The 17,127-nt window shown below is 34.3% G+C and overlaps 1 protein-coding gene across 13 annotated transcripts in view; it reads left to right on the plus strand.

The window, feature by feature from the left end:
* The window catches only part of STXBP5L (syntaxin binding protein 5L), a 382,290-nt gene that overhangs the window by 213,565 nt on the left and 151,598 nt on the right, over positions 1–17,127 (plus strand). For all 13 annotated transcript variants that reach the window (XM_082394859.1, XM_082394855.1, XM_082394860.1 and 10 more), the window contains one exon: positions 14,444–14,484. In XM_082394859.1, coding sequence (XP_082250985.1) covers positions 14,444–14,484 — 41 coding nt within the window. The remainder of the gene's footprint in view (positions 1–14,443; positions 14,485–17,127) is intronic.

Consider the following 17,127-nt stretch of genomic DNA (forward strand, 5'->3'; position numbering starts at 1 on the left):
CAGTTTCTGACACTGAGCTAAGGCTGAGTAGGGTGCTGGGACTTTTAACCCTGCTGAACGGTAGTGAAACGGTAGTGTCACCTGTGGTGACAGAGATCATGTGGGGAGAGAATTCCCAGCAATGCCTAGCAGTAATGAGGAGCCATATACCCTCCCCTTTTTTGTCAATGGAAGTCCAGTGAGGAAGGAGGAAAGAAGAACAGAGCTTAAAAATTTCATAAGGAAATAATGGTTGAAAACTTCCCAAATTTGGCAAAAAACATGAACCTAGAGATTGCAGAAGGTGAGCGAACCGCAAGAAGTTCACAATAAGACACATCATAGTCAAACTTTTGAATACTAAACACCAAGGAAAAAAATATGAAAACAGCAAAAGAGAAATCACACCTCACCAACAGGGCAAAACCAATTTGAATGATGGCATATTTCCATTAGAAACCATGGAGGCCAGAGGAAACCTGAATCTTTTTCAAGTGCTGAAAGAAAAGAACTGGCAACCTAGAATAATATACCCAGCAAAAATATCTTCCAGGAATTAATTAGAAATTAATACATTCTAAGATGAGGGAAACTAAGAATATGTCAACATCAGACCTACCCTGAAAGAATGGCTAAATGAGATTCTCTAAACAGAAAGCAAATGATAAAAGAAGGAACCTTGGAATATGAGGAAGGAAGGAAGAACACAGTAAGCAAAAATATGGGTTAATACAATAGGCTTTCTTTCTCTTGAGTTGTTAAAATTATATTTGATGGTTGAAGAAAATATTATGGTTACATTGTTTGATGTGGTTCTACATATGTATAGAGGAAATATTTAAGGTAATTATAAATGGGTGAGGGTAAACTGGTATAAAGAAAGGTAAGGTTTTTATACTTCTCTTAAAATGGTAGTATGATAACACCAGTAGACTGTGACAAGTTAAATGAATATTACAATGCAGTACCTAAAGCAATGCTGTAAAAAGATCTGGGCTAAGAGATACACTGGAAAACATTATTGACACATAAAAATGGATGTACTAAAATAATTCAATTAACCTATAGGAAAGCGGGGGAAAACAACCCAGTGACAGTAAAAGGACAAAACAGAAAAGAAAAAAAAAAAGACGGACTTAATTAATCATGGAAGTGTTAAGGCTTAAATGTAAATGGTCTAAATACATTAATTCAAATTCAAATTCATTGATTAGCAGAGTGGATTAAAAAACATAACCCAATGCTATGCCATTAACAATACACTGGGGCTTCCCTGGTGGCGCAGTGGTTGAGAATCTGCCTGCTAATGCAGGGCACACGGGTTCGAGCCCTGGTCTGGGAAGATTCCACATGCTGCGGAGCAACTGGACCCGTGAGCCACAGCTACTGAGCCTGCGTGTCTGGAGCCTGTGCTCCGCAACAAGAGAGGCCGCAATAGGGAGAGGCCTGCGCACCGCGATGAAGAGTGGCCCCCGCTTGCCGCAACTAGAGAAAGCCCTCGCACAGAAACGAAGACCCAACACAGCCAAAAATAAATAAATAAATTTATAAAAAAAAAAAACAAAAAAACAATACACTCACTTCAAATACCACAGTATAATCAGGTTTAGAGAAAAAGGACAGAAAAATACCTTATAAAAGAATCAATGGAGAGTGACATCAGCAAGATGTCAAAATCAGTAGCCCCAGACCTCATTCTCCCACAGACACACTGATGCAACAATATATGGTCCAAAAACCTTTATGAAAACTCTAGAAACCAATTAGGAAATCATAGTACCCCAGGGGACCTCAAAGCCAAGAGTAGCCACACTGAAATGGGTAAAAACAGCCATTTTATTTCAACTATATCAGCTTCTCTCCCAAATTGGCACAGCTCATGTTCAGGAGGAATCTTCTCTCATGAGAGGGAAGTAGTGGAGTAGACTGTACATCCAATGTTCCTGCTTTTCAGGAGACTTCCAAAGAGACTAGTTTTTATCTCCCCTGAGTCAGAGTACCGATGGAACCTGGATGCCTGGGGGCTGCAGAGAACAAAAGAGAGCTCAGTGGCTTATTGAAGTGCCAAGAAACTTGCAGAACTACATACAGATAATAGAAGGAGCAAAAGATGCAAGCTCCTGAAAAAGAAACCAGCAAACCTCTCTAATTGGGAAATTACACATACAGTCCCAGAGAAGTTGCATCCCCATTGAAGGTTTGAGAGACCCCAAGGATCTTGAGCTTGGAGAAGGTCTTCCCCTGTATAAAGCCAGTCCATAACAGGTGGCTGTTTTTCAAATGCTAAATTCACAGTAAAAAATAACAAGGTGCACGAAGAAACAGGCAAACACAACCCAATCAAAGGAACAAGATAATTATCTAGAAACTGACCCTAAAGAATTTGATATCTGTGAATTACCTGACAAGCAACTGAAAATAACTGTCTTAAAGAAGCTCAATGCATGACAAGAGAATACAAGTAGACAACTAAATGAAATCAGGAAAATGATGCATGAATGAAATGAAAATATCAACAAAGAGATAGAAACTATTAAAAAGAACCAGAAAGAAACTCTTAAAGAGACGAATACAATAACTGAATTGAGGATTTTACTAGAAGGGATTAACAGCAGATTTAATCAGAAGAAAGAACCAGCAAACTTGAAGATAGGTAATAAGAAATCACTGAGTCAGAGGAACAAAAGGAAAAAGAATGAAGAAAAGTGGCGAATGCCTAAAGGACTTATGGGATACCATCAAACATACCAGTATAGCATTATGGAAGTCCCAGAAGACTAGAGAGAGAATGGGACAGAGAACTTATTTGAAGAAATCTTGGCTAAAAACTTCTCAAATCTGAGGAGGTAAATGGACTTCCATATTCATTGGATATGTATCAGAATATTCCAATGAAGATGAACCCAAAGAGGCCCACACTGAGACACATTATAATCGATTGTCAAAGACAAACAATCTTAAAAGCAGCAACAGAAAAGCTACTCATTATCTGTATGAAAACTGTCATGAGATTATCATTGGATTTCTCAGCAGAAATATTACAGGCTAGAAGGGAGAAGGATGATATATTTAAAGTGAATAAAGAAAAAAAGAAAAGCCAGCCATGGGACACTATATCTGGAAAACTGTACTTCAAAAATAAAGGAGAGATAAAGACCTTCCAAGATAAACAAAAACTGAAACCATTTATTACCACTATACCTGCCTCACAAGAATTGCTAAAGGGAGTCCTTTGAGTTGAAATGAATGAACACTAGACAACAAAATGAAAGCATATGAAAATATAAAGCTCTCTGGTAAAAGTAAATACATAGACAAAAACAGAATCCTGTAACACTGTAGTGGTGGTGCATGAATCACTTTAAATTCAGGTGTAAAATTTAAAAGATAAAAGCATTTTTAAAAACTATAACTATAAAACTATGTTAATGGTTACAAAATATAAAGAGATGTATTGATAATTTACAGCATCATTAACATAAAGTGAGGGGAGAGAGAAAAGAGTAGGGTTTGTTTTCAGTTATAATGTGCTGTATTACTTAACATAGATCACAACTTCCTTTGTTAATCCTCAAATATGCATTCATGGCATCATTTTCAAAGGCTTCTGTCCATTCCCAACACAAAATGTTAATCCACCCTCCACTGAAACCTTTGGTTTATTTTCAGACAGATCTGTGATGTAAACAGCTTCATGCTCTGGATCTTTTGGGGTATGGAGTCTCAGCTCACCTGAGGACAGGTGGTCATGCCTTGCCCCCAGGGATTCCTGTGGGTCAAGTGGGCCCTGAGAGGAGAGGGGGCTAAAGGCCCTGAGGACTAAGGGTATTTTTGGGTAGATTTCTAAGGGCGACTCCTCACACAACCCTAAACCCTAAATCTACCATGTGATTTCCACTAACTCAGCGGCATCTACCTTAGGCAACAACAAGGCCACACCTATGCCAGGAGGAGCTCAGTTGCTAGGAAACAGGCCCAGGGAAACTGCACTTCTGAAAGTTCTTACCTGAAGTCTTCAAACTACTCAGTGGTCTCAGGTGTGCTATGCCTGATATCTCTAGCTCAGTGCTACTGAATACGAGCCTGAGGGAATAATATCTGTACCAATAAGAAAACTTGTTAAAGGTGCCATTTCATGAGCCCAACAGGAGAATCATAACTTAGAGTGGGGCCCTGATTCCCTCCAAATTTGTATGCACTTTAAAGAATCAGAAGAAATGTTTGCTACGTGGTTCCCATGCAGTTTCCCATTAGTATTACATGATGAGTATTTAGAAATTACATCACCTGTGCCCTCCCCACAGAGTCTGTCTATTGATCTGGGTGGGAGCATCCATGTTGTTTTAACTCCAGGTGATTCTAAGTTTAGACCAGTTTTAAGCCCAAGGGCTGCTGGGTACATCGGTGAGAGTTGCTTCCTGTCTTTAGTCCCTTTGCCTTTGGGAAGACATCGGTGTCTGCTCTACATGGTATTGGAATGGGCAGGGCAGTGCAGCCCACTTAAGGAGTAGGGTTTTTGTATGCAATTGAAGTTAAATTGTCACTTTAAAATAGATCAGTATAACTATAAGATGTTTTATGTAATACACAAGGTAACTGCAAAGAAAATACCTATAGAATATGAACAAAAGAAAGTGAGAAACAAATCAAAACATGTCACTATAAAAAATCAATGAAACAAAAGGAGGGCAGCAAGAAAGGAAACAAGGGGCAAAATAAATACAATATAAGCATAAAACAACTTTTAAATGGTAGTGGTAAGTCCTATACTATCATTTCTTTAAAAATAAATGAATTAAACTCCCAAATCAAAAGACACAGAGTGGAAGAATGGAAAAAGAAAGAAGATCCAGCTATATGCTGTCTACAGGAGACTCACTTTAGATATAAGGGTGTACATAGCCTGAAATGAAAGGATGGGTAAGGATATTGCATGCAAATGCTAACAAAAAAAAGACATCAGGGGTGAGCATACTTTTATCAGACAAAATAGACTTTAAGCCAAAAACTGTGATAAAGACAAAGAAGGATAATATATGATGATAAAATAGTCAATTCACCAGAAAGAAATAAAAATTATAAATGTATATTCACCTAACAACATAGCACCCAAATATATAAAGCAAACACTGACAGAATTGAAGGGAGAAATAGGAAATAGTGCAAAAATAGTAGGAGTTTTCAATACCCCACTTTCAATAATGAATAGAGCACCCAGACAGAAGTTCAATAAGGAACAGAAGACTTGAAAAACAGTATAGAACAATTGGACCTCATAGCCATGTACAGCACACTCTACCCAACAACAGCAGAATATACATTCTCCTCAAGTACACGTGAAACATTCTCCAGGATAGATCACATGTTAGGCCATAAAACAAGTCTTAAAATTTTTAAGAAGATTGAAATCATAACAAGTATTTTTTTACAACCACAATGAAATGAAATTAGAAATGAATAGCAAAAGGAAGACTGAAAAATCCACAAAATATGTGGAAATTAGTAAATACCCTCTTGAACAACCAATGGGTTAAAGAAATCACAAGGAAGTTGGAAAATGTCTTGAGAAAAATGATAAAGAAAAGACAACATAACAAACTTATGGGATGCAACAAAAGCACAACTAAGAGCTTTACAAGTAAACCTCTAAGAAGTTTATAGTAGTAAATGCCAACATTAAAAAAAAGATCTAAAATCAACAATTTAACTGTATACCTCAAGGGATTAGAAAAAACTAAACCCAAATTTAGCAGAAGGAAGGAAATAACAAAGAATAGAACAGAAATAAAAACAAAATAGAGGGTAGAAAAACAATAGAAAATATTAAAAACTGAGTTTTTTTAAAGATCAACAAAATTGACAAACTCTTAGCTAGACTAAGAAAAAAAGAAAAGACTCAACAAATATCAGAAATGAAAAAGGAGATATTACAGTTGATGCCACAGAAATAAAAAAGGTTCATAAGAGACTACTCTGAAAAATTGTATGCCAACAAAATGGATAACCTAGAAGAAATGGATAAATTTCTGGAAACATACAACCGATCAAGACTGAAAAATGAAGAAATTAAAAAATCTGACAGACCTATAATCAGTAGGAAGATTGAATCAGTAATAAAAAAATCTCCCAAAAAAGAAAAGCCCAGAAGTAGAGGGCTTAACTGGAGAATTCTACCTAACATTTAAAGAATTAACAGTAGTTCTTTTTAAACTCCTCAAAAAATTGGAGAGGGAACACTTCCAAACTCATTGTATGAGACCAGCATTACATGATGTCAAAATCAGACAAAGATACTACCAGAAAAGAAGACTACAGAGCAATATCCCCAGTGACTATTATTGCAAAAATCCTCAACAAAATACGAACAAAACAAATTCAACTACGCATTAAAATGATTATACATCATAACCAAGTGGGATATATCCTCAGGATGCAAGGATGGTTCAACATGAAAATCAATCAATGTGATATACCACACCAACAAAATGAAGGACAAAAACCACATGAACATCTCAGATGAAGCAGAAAAAGCATTTGACAAAATTCAACACTCTTTAATGATAAAAACATTCAACAATCTAGGAATAGAAGGAAATTACCACAACATAATAAAAAGGTCATGTGTGAAAAGCACATAGCTAACATCATACTCAATGGTGAATAACTAAAAGTTTTCCCTCTAAGATCAGAAACAAGGGAAGGATACTCACACAACTTGATTCAACATAAAGCTAGAGTCCTTACACTTCCTGATTTCAAAACATGATACAAAGCTAATCAAAAATATTACAAAGTAATCAAAACAGTATGGTACTCACATAAAGACAGAGATATTGACCACTGAAACAGAGTAAAGAACTTATAAATAAACCATCACCTGTATTGTCAAATCTTTGATAAAGATACCAAGGCTATACAAAGGGGAAAGGATAGCCTCTTCAACAAATGATGTTGGTAAAACAGTATTTGCACATGTGAAAGAATGAAATTGGACCTTTACCGTATACCATACACAAAATCAACTGAAAACAAAAACCCCTAAATCTAAGACCTGAAACTAAAGAACACCCAAAAGAAAATGGGAAATGCTTCATGACATTGGATTTGGCAATTATTTCCTAGTTGTGACACCAAAAACACAGGCAACAAAAGCAAAAATAGACAAATGAGACTACCTCAACTTAAAAACTTCTGTGAAACAAAAGGAACAATCAACAGAGTGAAAAGACATCCTACAGAGTCAGAGAAGTTATTTTCAAACCATATATCTGATAAGGGGTTAATATCCAAACTATGTAAAGAACTCCTGTAACTCAACAACAAAAACATACAATTCAATTAAAATGGGCAAAGGACTTGACTTAGGTATTTCTCCAAAGATGCACAATTGGCTTATAAGCATATGAAAAGATGTTCAACATCACTACTCATCAGGAAAATGCAAGTCAAATCCACAATGAGATATCACTTTACAACTGTTAGGATAGCACTATGCAGCACCAACAAGAAAATAAGTGTTGGTGAAGATGTGGAGAAATTGAAACATTTGTGCACTGTTGGTTGAAGTGTAAACTGAGGTAGCTGCTATGGAAAATGATATGGAGTTTCCTCAAAAAGTTAAAATTAGAATTACCATATAATCCAGCAATCCCACTTCTAAGCACATATTCAAAAGAATTGAAAACAGGGTGTCAAAGGTGTTCCATGTTTATTGCACATCCATGTTTATTGCAGCATTTATTCACAGTATCCAAGAGGTGGAAGCAACATAAATGTCCATCAAAAAATGAATGGGTTTCTTAAATGCGTTGTATACAATGGAATACTATTTAGTTTAGCCTTAGAAGAGAAGGAAATCTTTCTATTACATGGATGAACCAGAGGAAATTATGCTAAGTGAAATAAGCCAGTCTCAAAAAGACAAATACTGCATGATTCCACTTATATCAGGTACTTAGAATAGACAAATTCATAAAGACAGAAGACAGAAAGGATGGTGGTTGCTCAGGAGAGAGGGGAAAAGGGAGTTGTTGTTCAGTGGATGTGGAGTTCAATTTTTCTAGATGAAAAATTTCTAGAGATTTGCTGCACAACAATGTGCATATCGTTAATACTATTGTGTTATACACTTTTAAATGGTTAACATAGTAAATTTTATGTTATGTGTTTTTTACCGCAATAAAAAAATCAATGTATAACTAAAAGTTACTATAACTGAAAATAAGAACTAAATAAGTTGGCTTAACAGCATGTAGTGACAGCTGAAAAAAGGATTAGTAAACTGGAAGATAGTGAGTAGAAAATATCCAGATGGAATCACAGAGAAAAAAGAAAAGCATAAGAGATATACGATACTTGGTGAAGAAGTTTGAACATATATATAAGTGGAGACACAAACAGAAAGGAGAGAGAGAATAAAGCAGAATAAATTATTGAATGATAATGGCTCAGATTCTTTCCATTGAGAACACAAATTCAAAATGTGCTAAAAACTAAAAGCAGAGTAAATAAAAGGAAAACCATCTACACAGATTGTAGTAAAACTGATGAAAACAAAGGGTAATGAAAATATTCTTGAAAGCAGCCAGAGGTGCACACTTTACAATAAAACAAACAATAATAAGATTGAGAGTTGATATTTTAACAGAAATGGTGAAAGGAGAAGGTATTGGTATAAAATCTCTATACTACTGGGAAAAATGCTAATATAGAATTTCATACTTAGCAAAAATACTCTTCAACTATGAAGGCAAATTTTTTTTCAAACAAATGTTGAGAGAATTAAAGTGAATGCTTTAAATAGAAGGAAAACAATACCAAATAGAATAATAGAAATGCAGAACTTAAATAATAACAACAGAAAAAGGTAAATGCAAGAATAAATCTAAATTAAAATAATATTATGTTTTGGTATAAGTATTAAAATGTCAATAATTTTTAATAATATTGTGATGTAGAATGAAAATACATCATAATGCTAGCACAAAAGGTGGGAGAAAGGAAACCAGAGATAAAATATTTAACATTCTTGCTTTGTCTGGGTAGGTATAAAATGAACAATTTAAGGATCAACAATTTAAGGGTCAGTTTTGTAATATCTGTGTTAGCCACTAAAATAATAGTACAAGAATATAATACTCAAAAACTAATAAAATAGAGTAATATTTTAAAATGTGATTAATCCTTAAAAGGACAGAAAAGAGAGAGAAAGAAGACAGAATTGGTTAGACAAATAGACTATAATTGTGAGGTTAGCAGATTTAAATTCCAGTGTATCAGTAATTACATTAAATATAATTTGACTGAATTCTGCAATCATAAGCAAAGACTGTCAGTCTAAATAAAAAAAAAATTCTAAGTCACTTATGAGACACATTAAATATATGTATACTAAAAATTTGAAAGTAAATACATGAAAAATTGTAACATGAACAATTTAAAATTTTGGTACACCTCTACTTATGTCAGTAAAGTAGTTTTCCATTGCTGCATAACAAATCACCAAAAACTTAGCAGCTGAAAACTCATGTATTAACTCACAGCTCTATAGGTCAGACATCTGGCACTGTATGATTGAGATCTTTGCTCAGTGTACCATAAGACTGAAATCAAGGGGTCAACAAGGCTGAGTTGTCATCTGGAGGTTCTGAGGGAAAATCTGCTTCCAAACTCATTCTTTTTATTAGAAAAATTTAGTTCCTTGTGGTTGTGGACTGAGCTCCCAATTTCCTTGCTAGGTGTCATGGGGGTAGAGCATGTTAGCTACCTAAGGCTGCCTGCATTTCTTGCCACATGGCCCCTTCTTACTTCAAGCCAGTAACAATGCAGCTAATACTTCTCATGCTTCAAATTTCAAAATTCTTTCATCTTTTACCTCTAGATCTATATTTATAGGTTTCATGTGATAGGTCAGGTTCACCCAAATAGTATCCTTTTCTTAAAGTCAACATAATATAATTATCATGGGAGTGATATATTCTCTGTTATATTCACAGTCCCAGAGAATATACAGGATTATCCACAAAGCAGGAATCCTGGGGAATATTTTAGAATTCTGCCTACCACAGTAAACTTTAAAGCAAGAAGCATTATCAAATGTAAAAGGGACTATTTTAAAATAATAAAAGGATGAATCCATAAGAATTTTGAGTTCAGGGCCCCAAAATATACAAAGAGATAGACAATTCTGCAATAAGTAGAAGAAAATATAACAAACCTCTCTCTGCAACTGATTTTAAAATTAAAGGAAAAATCCATAACAATAAAGAAAGTTTTGAACAGCATGATTAATAAGTCTGACTTAACTGACATATTTAAAACATTACACTCTACAATTCAAGAATGTACATTCTTTTCAAGTGCACATGAGACACAGACCAAAATTGACCATATGCAGGACCATAATAAAAGTGCCAATAAATGTCACAGGATTGTAATCATATATAACATGTTCTCTGACCACAGGGGAATTCAACTAGGAACGAATGACAAAAATATATAAAGAACATTCACAAGTTTTCAAAATTAAGCAATCTATTCCCAGCTAGCTTACTGGTTAATAAACAAATCACAATAGAAAATTTTAATATATCACAAACAGAAAGATAGTGAAACTAAAATATATCATAACATGTGGATACATCTAAATCTATGTTTAGAGGTAAGCTTATACCCATGTTATATGTTTATATAAGTTTATACCCATGCATGTTAATGAGAAGACTAAAATTTAATGATCTAATTATCTATCTTGAGAAGTTAAAAAGGATAAAAAAATGATTCCCCCAAAAGTAAAAAGGAAAATAATACTGTTAACAAAAATTAATGAAATAGAAAGAAAATGTACAATAGCAAAGATTAACAAAGCCAAAGTTGGTTTATGGAAATAAATAATAAAGTTGCTAAAGGTGTGTGCAAGATTGTCAAGAAACACAGAAGAAACAAAATGGAACAATCATAAATATATGGAAATCAAGCAACACACTCTTAAACAACCAACAGACCAAATGAGAAATCACAAGGGAAATTAGAAAATATTTTGAGATAAATAAAAAGAAAAATAATAGCATGGAGATGTGGCAAAAACAGTACTCATAGGGGAATTTATAGCTGTAATCACCTACATTAAAGGAATAAGAAAGTTCAATAACCTATCTTTACACCTTAAGGAACTAGAAGAAAAACTGATGCCAGCAGATATAAGAAATAATAAAAATTCAAGCAGAGATAAACAAAACAGAGAATAGAAAAACAATAAAGGAATTCAATGAAACCAAAAGTTTGTTCTTTGAAAAGTTCAACAGAATTGACAAAACTTTTGTTAGAGTGACTCAAGGGAAAAAAAAGGAGACAATTATTAAAATCACAATGAAAAGTGAGTATAATACTATCAATCTTACAAAAATAAGAAGGATTATAAGAGAATACTGTGAACAATTCTATGCCAACAAATTAAATACCCTAAATGAAATGAATAAATTCTGAGAAATGCACAAACTATCAAAACTGACTCAAAAAGAAATAGATAATCTGAACAGATTTATAACAAGTAAAGAGATTAAATCAGTAATTGAAACCTTCCATCAAAGGAAAGACCAGGACCACATGGCTTTGTGACGAATTCTACCAGTCATTTAAATAGATAACACCAAATGCTTTTCAAACTTTTCCAAAAAATAGGAGGGAAAACGTCCTAACTCATTATCTGAGGGCATCATTCTAATACCAAACTAGACAAAGACACTGAATGAAAAGAGAACTGCAACAATATTCCTTATAAATACAGATTCAAGTATACTAAACAAAATATTAGCAAACTGAATCTTACAGCATATTAAAAGTATTATAAACCATGATCAAGTGGGATTTATCCTAGGAATACAAGAGTGTTTCAACATACAAAAATCAATGTAATACCCACATTAATAGAATAAAGGGGAAAAAACATAGTCATCTCATGCATAAAAAAGCATTTGACAAAATTAAACACCACTTTCACGATTTAAAAGTGCAACAACAGCAACATGCAGAAAACTAGGAGCAGAATGGAACTTCCTTAACCTGGTAAAGGGCATTTTTGCAAAACCCACAGGTAACGTCATATTCAATGGTGAAAGACTAAAAGCTTTCCTTCTGAGATCAGGAACAAGACAAAGATTTCTGCTTTTGCTACTTCTATTTCATATTGAACCAGAAATTCTAGCCAGAGGAGTGAGGCAAGAAAAATAAAAGGGAATTTGCAAAAATGCCCTTTACCAGGTTAAGGAAGTTCTATTCTACTCCTAGTTTTCTAAGTGTTGCTGTTGTTGCAGTTTTAAATAAAAGACATCACAATGGAAAGGAAGAAGTAAAATTATATCTATTTGCAAATGACATAATCTTATATATATGTTAGTGTATTTCTATATACTAACAATGAACAATCTGCAAAGAAAATTAAGGAAGCAATTTTATTTACAATAGCATCAAAAAATAAAATACTTATAAATAAATTTAACCAAGGAGATGAAAGGCTTGTGCACTACAAACTATAAAACTTTGCTGAAAAAAATTAAATAATACACAAATAAATAGAATCATTCCATGTTTATGAATTAGAAGGCAATATTATTAAGATGGCAATATCTCAAAGTGATATACAGATTCACTACAATTCATATCAGAATCCCAATGATCTTTTTGCAGAAATGAAAAAAGTTTATCCTAAAATTCATATGAAATGGCAAGTGACCCAAAATAGTCAAAATCATCTTGAAATAGACCAAAGTTGAAGGACTTACACTTCTCAATTGTAAAATTTCCTACACAGCTACAGTAATCAAAACAGTGTGGTACTGACATAAGATTAGATTTATAATTTAATGGAAGGGAATTGGGAGTCCAGAAATAAAACCATACGTCTATGACTAATTGGTTTTTTACAATGGTGCCAAGCCTATTTAATGGGGCAAACAATAATCTCATCAACAAATGGTGTTGGGAGAATTGAATATCCACATGCTAAAGAATAAAGTTGGACCCTTACCTCATGGCATATACAAAAATTAACTCAAATATGGTCAAAGATGTAAATTTACAGCTAAGACTATAAAACTCAAGAAAACAAGGATAATCTTTCCTGAATATGATTGTGGCTGTGGCTCTTAGATATTACACCAAAACATAGAAATTATAGGAAATGGATGCTGAATTAACTGGCATGGCAGCTCAGGCAGCAGGAGAATTTTCAGGGAAAAAAAAAGGAAGCAGAAAAATGCTCCTAAACATAAAGGGACTCCACTATGGAACCCATGACCAAGTCAATAAAAAGCAACTCCTGTCTCCCTTCCCCAGTCTCTCTGGCTTTCTTTTCTATTACCTACCTGCTTCATCCCAGCCAGAAGAGAGCCTGTAAGCTCCCCATCTGTCTTCAGAGCAAAAGAGCTTGGACACCAGGAAGAATAGGCTGTAAGAGCACTTCCTTGGGAGGCTGGCTCAGTGCCCTCACTCCTGGCTCCATTCCAGTTCAGCAGAATCTTGCTGTGGGATATTTACCCACTCCTTTGCAGGCCATAGAACTGACCCAACTATGAGCAGTAGCTGCTCTGCCAACATGAGAAAGGGGCAGCAGTTTTCCTAGTTTTAGCTATGCACTCAACTCTTTAACAGCCCATACACAGCTCAGGCTTCATGCAATTATGCATTTAATAAATGTACTGAAGAAAAAGGGGAAAAAGCATAAGCAACAAAGAAAAAAATAGATAAAATGGTCTTCACTATCAGATGAAAAGGTAACAGTGAATGGAAGAAACTTTTAAAAATCATATATCTGATAAGGGTTTTAGTATTCAGGATATATAAAGAACCCTTACAGCTCAAAAACAAAAAGACAAATATACCAATTTTTTAAAAGTGGGCAAAGGATTTGTATAGACTTTTTCAAAAAAAGATATACAAATGGCTAATGAAAAGATGCTCAACATCATTAGTCATTGGGGAAATGACGATTATTTGTAGATGATTTCTTATAGAATTACCATTATACCTATTACCAAATAATGATACAACTCTAGATAGGTTTAAGGATTTGCTTTTTATATTTTGATGCTCAACTTTAATTTCGCTATGATATTCATTTCAAAATTATTTTAATGTGATCTAACTCAGGTCTCTTTTTATTCAGTGTAAACAATTTTATATAAAATTATACTGTTCATTCTTCACAGATCAGTTTTCATTGTTATTACATATAAAATATTCTTACAATAAAGCTAAGTAATTATTGTCTTTTTCTAAAATTTAGATTCTTATGTGGTATTTAAAAAATAAACCATTGTTTCAAGCTTAGAAATGGTTTAGCATACATTAGTTTTCATTGAAATGGTATTTTTAAATCAAATTTTAATAGTAATTCAAGTTTTTATACATTTAGAATAATTATGATTTTTTATTTACCATACTTAATGCTAATTTATTTCTTATCTAGTCATGCAGATGGATCGATAAAGTTTTGGGATGCTTCTGCAAGTAAGTTTTAAGTTTCTCCTTCTATTACAGGAAACACTTGGTTAATATTTACTCATAGCCATTCACCACTTTTCAGTTTGGACAGTTAATATTTTTGATGCATATTTAGCATACACATACGGCTGTGTTACAAAAATGAATTTCCTATATTATTGAATCAGTTTAAAGTATTATCTCTACTGTACTTTTCTTCTATGATATAAACAGACACAACTGAAATCACTCTTTATCAGCAACCTATTATATTTATGAGGTAATGCACATTGGAAAAAGTACCAAACTTTGTCAGACTAACTCTTTTCAAGGAATTTCCTTCACCTCCTCACTCTTAGAAAAGTGCTTTTATCCCACTAGTCTTCACTTTTCTTTGCCACTTGTCTACCAAGTCCGTGAGAATCAAAAGAAATAATTTGATAAATTTAAAAATTCTTTTGAAATCTTGAGAATTACATAATTTAAGGACTACAGGTACTCTGCTCAATGTTGAAGGGCATGCAAAGATTTAAGACTTGATTATACCCATACATACCCTTCAGAAAACTTACAGGGCAAACAATATGATAAGAACTCTAAATGTAGTACAACCCAAATTCTATGTGTTATCGGAAATGGGAGATTTATTTGAACCAGGTAGATCTAGGAAGGGTATTTTGATGGGGTGACATTTAATGTGAGTTTTGGGAGATAGTTAAGATTTTGATAGTCAGGACTAGGAGGAGAAGAATAAGTGAGCAATGTCTCTAAGTTTCTGAGTAACCATCAAGATGGAGATAACTCTTTGGAAATAAGGATACAGAAGAGTTCTGGAAGTTTGGATTTTGTTGGAACACCAGGAAATTCAAGTAAAGCTGTCTATCAGGTAGGGAGAACAGTCAAGAATGGTAACTAATGAAGAAGCAGCATAGAAGTGATACCTGAAGCTATAGAAGTGAGCTGAGAAAGACTATGATAAACAGAAAAGCAGAGGGAAGAAGGTTGAACATTAGTGATAATCTTCGTCTGCAATCTAGAGTCCTTTAGCAGTGGAGCAAAGCATCAGCAAGAGAAAATGATTAAAAGATTAAAAGCCATGAAATCTGAGTCCCCTTTCTGACCTCACACAATAATGATCAATTGTTCAGGGGGAAATTCCAAAGGACAACAGATTTTTTATTTTTATGAACCTTTTCATGTAAATCTGAGTTTGTTCCACGAATACAGTTAATTGTATAGTGACATCTTTGCTCGTTTCCCACCACCTCAGAGTCACTCCTTAGCTTCTAAAATGTGAGAAGACACTTGAACACTCTAATGACTGAAGTGCATACCACCCTTAAGCATGCACGATAATATTTTAAGAAGTTAATTTTTAAATAAAATATTATTTTATTACATTCAGAACATATGTTGCAAAGGTGTGCAGCATGTTTAATATTTTTACTGTAATCAATTATAAGGGCAAATCTCCAAATCGATGGATGTCATTGGAGAAATATCACTTAATTTGCCAATTTTGTGGGATAAGGTCCAGTACAGGAAATGAGGTTAACCGAATTTGGAAGTTGAGTTTATGTTAATATGTGTACTGTTGACCTTGAACAACATGGGAGTCAGTCAGATTGACTGTGCCAACCCTCTACACAATCTGACCATAACTTATAGTTGGGGCATAATTTATAGTTGGCCCTCACTATACACTATTCCTCTGTATCTGTGATTCAGCATCTGAGGATTCTATTAACCTCGGATTGTGTAGTACTGTAGTATTTACTAGTGAAAATTATCTGAGAATAAGTGGACCCATGCATTTCAAACCCATACTGTTCAAGGGTCAACTGTATTCATCTTCAGTTGCTGAGTATTAAATTACCACAATTTAGCAGTTTAAAACAAAACCCATATACTATCTCAGTTTCTGTGTGTCATGAATCTGGTTCAGGTTAGCTGAGTTCTTTGCTCAGGGTCTCAGAGACTGCAGTTGAGGTGTTGGCTAGGACTGCAGTTTCACCTGCAGCTCAGAGTTCTGTTCCAAGCTTTTGTGGTTGTTGGCAGAATTCATTTTCTTACAGCTTTAAAACTCGTGACTTGTTTCTTCAAGGCCAGCAAGGGAGTGTCTCTCTAACTTCAGGGAAGGCCCTGATCCCTCTTTTAAAGGGCTCACCTGATTCTGTCAGGCCTACTAAGGATAATCTCTGTTGATTAACTCAAAGTTAAATAATTATGTCTGCAATATTCTTTAATATTTCCATGTCACATCAGGCTTACAGAAAAATCATAAAAACATACTATGAAGTGTTGTATAGCCTTCAGCCAGATTCCCCCAATGTCAATGTATGCATGTGTTCCCTTCACCCACCCTCCTACCCGCATGCATGCTCTCAATCTAGCACTCGTTTGCTCCCTCTCTCTCTCTCTCCCCTTCCCTCCTCGCTTCCTCCCTCCCCCTCCCTCCTGTCCTCCCCCACCCTTTTAGTCTTCCTCTCTTCCCTCCATTTTCACACACAAACACACACACACACACATAAATATATACATATATATATAGCTTTTTATAATCATTTGAGAGTAAGTTGCAAACATCATGCTCTTCTAACAGTACATGCCTCCCTAAATACTTGAGTGTATACTTCCTAGAAACAAGGGCATTTTTTTATATAATCAAAT

The sequence above is a fragment of the Balaenoptera borealis genome (assembly GCF_965194805.1).
Source record: "Balaenoptera borealis genome assembly, chromosome: 5".
In the NCBI taxonomy this organism is placed as follows: domain Eukaryota; kingdom Metazoa; phylum Chordata; class Mammalia; order Artiodactyla; family Balaenopteridae; genus Balaenoptera; species Balaenoptera borealis.